At 43.6% G+C, this 8,872-nt stretch overlaps 1 protein-coding gene across 1 annotated transcript in view; it reads left to right on the top strand.

Moving 5' to 3' along the window:
* ADAMTS2 (ADAM metallopeptidase with thrombospondin type 1 motif, 2) overlaps positions 1 to 7,026 on the top strand; it is a gene marked incomplete at its 5' end in the record, with an annotated part of 111,230 nt that extends 104,204 nt beyond the window's left edge. The window contains 4 exons of the mRNA XM_010143239.1: positions 1 to 120; positions 1,080 to 1,209; positions 2,213 to 2,302; positions 6,563 to 7,026. The exon at positions 1 to 120 is cut by the window's left edge and continues 1 nt beyond it. Of these exons, the coding sequence (XP_010141541.1) occupies positions 1 to 120; positions 1,080 to 1,209; positions 2,213 to 2,302; positions 6,563 to 7,026 (804 nt within the window). The remainder of the gene's footprint in view (positions 121 to 1,079; positions 1,210 to 2,212; positions 2,303 to 6,562) is intronic.
* Positions 7,027 to 8,872: the final 1,846 nt, after the last annotated feature.

An 8,872-nucleotide genomic window follows, 5' to 3' on the forward strand; every position in this document is an offset into this window, starting at 1 on the left:
CACGACAATACAAACCGGTCTGTTCATACCAAGTACTGCAACAACGACCGTCCAGAGGGCAGGAGGCCTTGCAACCGGGAGCTTTGCCCAGCACAGTGGAGAACAGGACCCTGGTCACCGGTCAGTCTCTTGCTGGAGGTCTTAAGCAACTGATTTCTTATAATGCAGGGGAGAAAATCTTGGTGTTTATTCTGTGCTTTCTATTCAAATGCCTTGAGACAATAAACTGGTGTCTGCACAGAGCGTGTGTTGCTTCCACTGCTACTAATGCCACAGAAAGTGAGTTGGATGGAGAGATGGTGGCAGTGAAGCAGCCGGTAAAGCCATCCTGCAGTGATGCTAGGTGATCCAGACCCCGTGAACCACCCCTGTAAGATGTCAGTGTCAGGAAAGCTGACTTCTACCTGCTCTTTACTCTGCTCACAATCCATAACAAGCGTCAGGAGCTGGGTGTTTCATGCTTTCCATCCCTGGCTCTTTGGCTAACCCACTGCATGCGCAAGAAACACAGTGCCACTGTGCACAGCCTGTTTCTTGCTCAAGTATTTACCGAAGCAATGAGAAGCTCCACCTATTCGTATTTGCAAACCTTTACAGCCATCAAAAGGCAAGATATGGGAGTAGAATATTACAACATTAAGTTGTTCTCATAACTTTGGTACACAGGGTCCTGACAGTTCATCTCAGCATTTCTCCATTAAATTGCTTAACAAACATTCCCAAATTTAGAGATACTCTGCTTTATTTTGGAGCTGTGCCATGCAAATGAACACGAACAATTTTTATCCTCGCTGGGTTGAGCAGGTCTCACAATGCCTTCCCCGGTGCTGTGAAGAGATGCCTCACATTTGCAGTTGTTTCTCCATTGCTCAGACTCTTTCTTGGAGTGTTTCTCAGTTACTGGGACACCACAAAAAGCAGTGATCGTCCCTCTTGCTTAGTTACTGCAGGTACTGTGGTGGTTCAAATAAGGCACCGTGTGGGCTCAAATCAAGGGCAGTGGTTTACAATTTAAAAACTGATTTCTAACCCATTGTTTCCAAAGGTGGCTGGGGTCTAACTGGTGCATCTCCTTTCAGTGCTCTGTCAGCTGTGGCAACGGCACGCAGGATCGCCCGGTCCTGTGCCGGACCAGGGACAATGCTATCGGCCTTTGTAAAGAAAATAAACCAGAGACCGTAAGGATTTGCAGACTACCTCCATGTCAAAGTAAGTGTTTGTCTTCTCTAGCATGTATTACTTGCTGAAAAATATATGTTGATTGTATTTTTTTGAATTGCCTTCATTGATTTTATACTTGAGTGCTGCGTCTGTCTGGGGTGGCAGTTCTCCGTGGCCCCGGCTTTGAGCAGACATTCCAAATGTAGAGCTGTTATGGCCAGTGGGCTGCTTGGGCAAGTGGCTGTTCCTCTCTCACGGTGGGGAGTACTGCTTGCCCCAGGACAGCGTGAGAGGCTGGGGCAGACCTCAGCCCAGCGGGGGTGGCTGGATCTGGCCAGCAGATGAGAGCTGCCCTGAGTGAGGGCTGCCCTGAATCCAGCCCCGCGCCCCTGAGACGTGTTGGGCTTGGCAAGAGCCTGCTGGGTTGTGGCTAATCAAGAGCATCGTGTACAAAGATGCCTCTTTGCTTTCTCCGTCTCCAGTGACAGTTCCAGGCTTATTTTCCATTCTGTTAAGCACAAGTTATCTTCAAGGGTTGTCTAACTCAATTTTTTTAACCTATAATAAATTTGTTCCTACTTAATCCAGGACACTAATGCCTTTATGCTTCAGCTGTTTGCAGATGATACTTGTGAGAGCAGGTATTCCTATTATTAGTAATTCATAATTTTCTTTTATTCCTGATGGATTTCCCAGGGTAGCTTTTGATTCCTAATTAATTAGAACCAAGCTGTCAATTATGGTCTCCCAGACAAAGGTTTTAGAGGTAGCAGAACTAAACCAGACTGGCGGTATCCTAGGACATAACACTGCTGTGAGAAGTACCGCTGGAGAACGGTCCATCAGACTGTCTTCAGCGCTGGCTGTCAAGTGCGGGGCACAAGTTGTAGCACCCTCTGCCCAAAACTACACAGCCCGGCCATCATCCGTTCAGGCTCCTTCACTGTCGGAGCCCACTGGCACTCTTAGCGTACCCGCTTCTGACAGGTCAACTACTTAATGCTAACATATGTTGTGTTACATCTTTTTTGTTTTTTTTCCTTTATTCAAGGAAATGTTTCTGATCCTTCAAAGAAAACCTACATGATACAATGGCTGTCAAGACCTGATCCAGACTACCCCATCCAGAAAATATCTTCAAGTAAAAGACCCATTTATAACTCTGCCTTTGCCCTTAAATGCATGCCACATCGAATGTGGACTTTGCCTTTTGCTCTCTTCTTCTCTCTATGTGGCAAGTTCCCTTGACTTTGCCAAGTTTAAATCTTGGGCTGAATCTTTTTTTCACACCAGGCACTTGGTGCTCGGTGTCTTTCTTCTCTGGAGCTTGCGTAGCACTGGTGGTGGAGGTCTTGAAGTGTTGGATGTGTGAAGTTGGATCTCCACAGTATGTTGCAGCCCTGTAAAAGGGAGCTGGGAACGGTTTGTTTGCTGCTTGGTGATGGTGAAAAAAGGCTCTTTCTGGTTGATGATGTTCAGTTTGATAGCAAAACTGAGGACTTATTGTGAATGTGATCACATCACAATAATGACACCTTGTAGTGCTAGAGTTCTCCTTTATCTAAAAACCTAAATCTCATAACTCTCTAGTTTCAGTTCACTGACAGGGTAGTCTGATGAGTGAAAGAATTTTCTCATTCCATTTTCCTTTGCGGCGCCATTGCTTTACTCACCCTTGCTGCTCATTTTTCATTCCTGACCCTGACATTTAAGTTTGTAACCTGTGGAGGCCTCACTGGGAAGCAGAAGCTCGCTTTCTGTCGGTACTTTCCATGCTGCTACGATGCCATCCGCTCTCACCAAACTCCTGGAGGTGGTTGGGAATATTTTTCCTTGAGGAAAGCTGCATTCCTTTTTCCCGCCGCACAATTTTTGCCAGTTTTGCGTACTTTCACTTTAGAAACAAAAGCGAAGCAGAACAGGCATGGTCCATGTTGCAGGTGGCGTGGTGGTGTTTTTCTTAACCTGGCGGAGGCAATACGATGTTTTCATCGGCTGTGATGTCTCCAGCTGCTCAGCGCGGAGCTGTTTATACTCATTACATCCTTGGTCTTTTTTCACCATGTGCATGTCTGACTTGACCGGTACGGTTGTATGTGTGTGCGTGTGTGCGTATGCTCTATAGATGTGTCAACTGGCAAACATAACAGTGTGAACTACTACAGAATTACCTCAATTTTTATTGCTTTTTTTTTTTTTTGCTTAGAAGAAGAATTTTAGAAAAATGCCTTAATGTTGAAATGTAAATGGCATTAATTTACCAGATCCAGCTTTAAATATAAACAGTACACTGGTACCTTGAGTTAATCTTCATACGGAGTGGTTTTACTTGAAGGTTCACTATTAGAAGGCAGTAAATTTAATCTGAGGTTAATTTGCACAGTGCATATCCATATCTTCATCGAGACAGGAGCGTGACCTGACTTACTGAAATTTAACTGGCATTCTTGCTTCACCTTCTGTGTTTGTGTTGAAGATTTGGAACTCACAAGTCATAAACCTGTTTGTGACAGTCAGTACCAATAGTAGAAGCGTATCGACTTTAAAACCGCAGTCTTGGAGGAAATTACTACCTTATTGCATTGATCATATTCTTTGGAAAAGTGGCATTTTTGAATCTTTGGGTCGTCAACAGTGTAGCACTTCAAACTTGTCATTATCATGTGATCACATATTTAAATTTTGCTGTTAATATGATAATTTCCTGAAACATGTTAACGATTTACATGACAAGGTGACAAAGCAAAGACACGTTATCTGGCACTGAATACTGTTATGTAAAATAATTGGTGTTTAACTGTATCAATATATTCATGACTGTTACCTTTAAATAGACGATGTTTAGTGATGTTTCAAGAGATGGGTGGCTATAGAGAATGGTGCAATAAGGTATCTGGGCATTGTGCACTATGTCTATATGCACTTTGGTTTATCAGGGATATTTTATTAGTGTTTTGTATGTATTTAACATAATATTAAAGATGTGCCAATTCAGTTTGCTTTTCAATATTTTTTTATGAGACTAATGTGTACCAAAGTGACTGTGAAACTGATTTATTTTTTTCTTACTGATGTTTTGAAGATATACTTCCAGTCTGTCATGCATACTGCAAGTAAAAATAAATAAAAGTTCAGCAAATCTGGATATTTTGGTTTGGATAGAGACTAAAAACTTCATTCTGACGCTCAAAAGTTAGAGTTCCTTTATATAACTTATCAGATGTCACTAAACATATTATATAATGCAGCTTTATTTTCTTGTGGTTTTTAAGCCCGACATTACATATTTTTGATAGGAAAAAAAGGCATTTTTCTAAAGGTGCTTTTACTAATTCTTACAAAGCCAAGAGCAGCTCTGCCTTGTTGAAATGACATTTAAATGTTCTATCTGTTGGTTTTTATTTTGCAAGCCTTTTGGAGAAGCTTGCGTTAAGGTCGTGAGGCACAAGGCAAAATGTTCAAAGGGGACTCAACGTGGTGTGTAAAAATCTGTATAAAGCTGTATGGGCACATTGTAGTCCTTTGTGTCGAGTTGTGCGTGCAGATATGAGCAGTTCCAGCTCTTACAGGCTGGTTTGGAAATGTCTCCAAACACAAGGGACTATTCTTAGGTTCCTGAGGAAGGAGTTCTTTACTTCCAGCAGCATCTCATTTTCGCATTTGAAAACTATGAAAATGAATTGACACGTTTGAAAATAGGAACCAGAATTTTGCTTTTCTGCAACAAATGCAACAATTGGGGCATAAATGCAATGCAAGGAAGGTGCTTCCACCTTCCTCAGCCAGGAGTAGGGTATTAAAGCAGCAGCAACAGTTATGAGTTTACATTAGACTGATATGTTTGCCAATTTAACACCTATAATGCCCTATTTTGTTAAGTGGGGATGAGTGAAGAGGTGGCACCTACACTTTGTGAGCTCTCTTGGTATCGGTGAATCTGCTTTGGTTCTCTGCTGTAAGGCTGCTGGCAGGGTAAGGCAGTGTTCGTAAAGCTCCAGTAACACGCTGACATGAGCACGCTGTCTGCCACTGGGACTGCTCTAAATAAAGGCGAGTAATTGGAGTTACTCATCCTTTACTGTAAGACTAGGTGGAAATGTAGTAAGACCAGGAAGAGAGGCTGAAGTGATTTCATCTGTCTCAGCACTCTGGTCACAGAGAAAATATTTTGTTACTGGTTATGCCAAGTGTCGGTCAGCTGCCTTTCTCCTCAGCCCTCTCCTCTCCTACAAGCCCTCTGACTCCTCTTCCTTTCAGCATGGGCTGCATTGGGATTTTTCCTGGTATCCCTGGCTCCATCACTTAAGCCTGGAGGCACAGGAGCTGTAGAGGGTATATGTAGGACGGAGGACAGGTAGTTTTCTCTCCAAGGAGCCTGCGAACCACTCACCATCCATCTGCCTCCAATTCATGTGGTCCTCTACCTCCTCTGAGCAGAAACCACAAGGGCTTGAGTACTCTCTGAGCAGGCTTCTGGTTACGTTTCTCAGGCAATAATACAGTTTGACAAGTTCACCTTTAATACCTTAGCCTACCTTTGCCACCTGGATCTCAGCAAGGTCAGGATATGCTGTAACACCTCTGCTGTAGTGCAGGTTGTCATAATGGCTGTTGACAGCATAAAACCTATCGATTATTGTTCTTCCGCTTTTATCACACTTTTCCAGTCAGTGACACAAAAATCAGGATCTCCCGGTTGTTAATGGACTGGCTGGGTTCCATCACACTGGAGTTTGTTGTGAAAGTATCAGCTCCCTTCTGGGAGAAGAAAAACCTTGTGCTAAATGCACCACTTTTCTCTCGAACAAGGGACATGCTCAGGCAACGCTGCTATTTTCAGAATAGAGGTACCTGGCAAAAATACCACTCCAATGGGAGATGGATTAATTCTGCGAGTTACATGGTACACACTGAAATAAGACTTGACTTTCTTGAGGCAGGCCAGATACATACAAATTACCCCTGACGCTGGTTAGTCACTGCTCGATTGCAGAAAAGCATTAAAAGGAGCAAAGGGGGTGAAAAAGGATTTCTCATTATAAACCTCGATGACTTCCTGGGGGTCTAATGTAGTGTTAGCTACACCGCTGGTGTGTTTCGAACTCTTAGCCAAGGCGGGAACACAGGACATGGTGGCTGCACGGTCCTCAAGGTACCACTTACAGAACTTGAAGCCAAAAATTAGGGTGTTATGATCTGTAGATGGATCGGGCTGGTACAGAGAGTTCAGATCAACTTTTGCATCCCTTCGAGAGTTGAGTTTTGGGTTTAATATTAAGCCTGCTTCTGCTTATAGAAAGCTTTAAATACCAAACCCTCTGTCCACTGCCAAAGCTTCAGTTTCTTCTTCTGATTGATGTGAAGATGCTCTTTATTTATCTGTTCCCTTTTTCTCTTTCAGAAGATCATTGTCAAGGAGACAAGTCAATGTTTTGTCGCATGGAGGTTCTCTCTCGTTACTGCTCAATTCCCGGTTACAATAAGCTGTGTTGCAAGTCCTGTAATATGTACAGCAACATAACAGAGGATGGCAATGTAACTGATTCTAACGTAAATAAGAATAATGTCATTGAGGAGGAGCTCCTGACAACCCTCAGCCCTCCCACAGGAGGGTCTACCACACAGTCTGCCACCAGCCCTCCTCTTGTTTCCAAAACACGTGCCCCTCCTTCCAATGTGACTGAGGAGCACCCGGAGATCAATGTGGTGGATGTTCCCTATAAGATCGATGGGTTGGATAACGAAGTATCACAGCACAACGTCATTACACGGAGGAGGATACCTTATGAAAGGACAAGGAATCAAAGAATTCAGGAGCTGATTGCTGAGAAAAGGAAAAAAGAGACTCTTAGGAAAATATACTAAAATGGAAATATGGCACGAACGACATTTTTCTCTTATAGAGATGTTACCAACGTCATAGTATTGCCCATGTTGTAGAGACTAAAAATGGGGGAAAATCAAAGTGGTGCTATGGCAGAGATGCCACATCCTAAAGCCTCCTCTAGATGGAAATGACAGATCGTTCCGTAAGTGCTAATCTGAACGCTTTGACGGCCAGGTTTACAGGGTACAGGTTAGTGCAATGTCATTACAGTGCTTCACTGAATCCAAACGAACTGTACTACCTAGGCCAGGTTAGCAGGTTTAAGTTTATGGGCTCTTCTAAGTCTTCTATGCCTGTGTAAAACTGCTTGGGAATAGGAATGGGAGTTACACTTAGGGTGGAGGGAAACAGTCCCAAGACATAATAAATCTCTTTATCTCTGACAAGCAGGTGGACAGCAATCCTGTGATGCTTCTGTGCACTCCATAAACCCGGGTACTAACGTAGCCCCCGGTTCAGGAAGGTAGGTGAGGACTTGCCAGACTAAGTTGAGCCGACTTTGGTGGAGCTGCTCCTGTGGTGTCAGCTAGGCATGTGCTTACGTAGCTTTCTGAACCGGAACTGCAGAAGAAAATATATAGAAAATTCTGTAGCCATATATTTATGTGTAAATTAAAAACTGGCAAACAGTAGTTTACGTATTTCCATAAACAGTTCCAAAGGATTCTCCTAAACTTCTGAATCCATGAGAGACATTTGGTAGGGTAGATCCGGCCAACTTGGACTGACAACATCCTAGTCTTTCTGTTTACAATTATCCATATTTTTGATAGTCTGTAATGCAACAGCCTCAGTGATCTTTGTTGGTTGGTGCTCTTTTTATTGGTTTGATTTTTTTCTACCCACATACTATTTAACTTAAAGATGACTGGGTTCTTGTTGCCTTTTCTTTGGTGCTTTGTTAAGAAAATACATTTTTCTTCCATAGGATGAGATTATTTTGGAGGGAATAGTTTTGTATTACCTTCCTTTCCTTAGGACAGCTTTGTTGGTGCAGAAGTGAACCATTGTTTGCTGTGCCCTTATGTATACACGTACATCCACACAGACACGTCTACTCACAGTACCAGGTCTGCTAGAAACTTTCAGATGTGTAACCTGACAACCCTTTGAGTACTTCCTTTCCCCTCAGGGTCATCATGGTTTTCATAGGTCATTTAGAATTTCTGGTTGGACATCAGAAGATGAATTCAGCTTGGCCTTAACACCACAGAGACAGGGAGCATGAACTGGTTCCTGCTATGGGTGGCATCTGAGCAGTTTTTCTCCTGGCTTGGACTCTTCCATTTGTTTCCTCTTTGCTGGTAAGCCTCCTGCAGAGGCCAGAGCTTCCCTGAAATCCTCCTTTTACCACTAGCTAGGTCTGATGGTTCCTGGCTCAGATTTTCCAGTCTCGGAGTAAGATCTCAATCCTCCAGCCTGAGCTGGTCTGAGTTTGAAGCAGCGCCAGCAATAAGCCTGTGTATCCAGTCACATAATTATTGGAAATGTGCTGAGTTTCCACCCATGTGTAAGCTTTTCTGTGGATGGCTGCTGGCAAAGAGCCTCAGAAGCAAGATGAACCGCATGTGGCTCCCTGCAACTCTGCCTTCTGCCCTTGACCACCACGGCTGAATGAGCTGCCCAGGCTCCTCTTCAAAACAAGCCAGTCCTGCTGGGAAGGAGGAGAGAGCCTGCAGGAACAGCAGCGGTTGGAGCGCTGAGGTGTTGAACTGTTCTGGCCTGAACTGTGACCAGAAGTCTTTGAAGGACAAGTCCTGGTTTAAGAAAAATATTTTAAGGAGATACTAGCCAAAGCAGAGAAGGAATGTGATGTATGATGGT

This window comes from Buceros rhinoceros, unplaced genomic scaffold (genome assembly GCF_000710305.1).
Source record: "Buceros rhinoceros silvestris isolate BGI_N320 unplaced genomic scaffold, ASM71030v1 scaffold11059, whole genome shotgun sequence".
NCBI classification, from domain to species: domain Eukaryota; kingdom Metazoa; phylum Chordata; class Aves; order Bucerotiformes; family Bucerotidae; genus Buceros; species Buceros rhinoceros.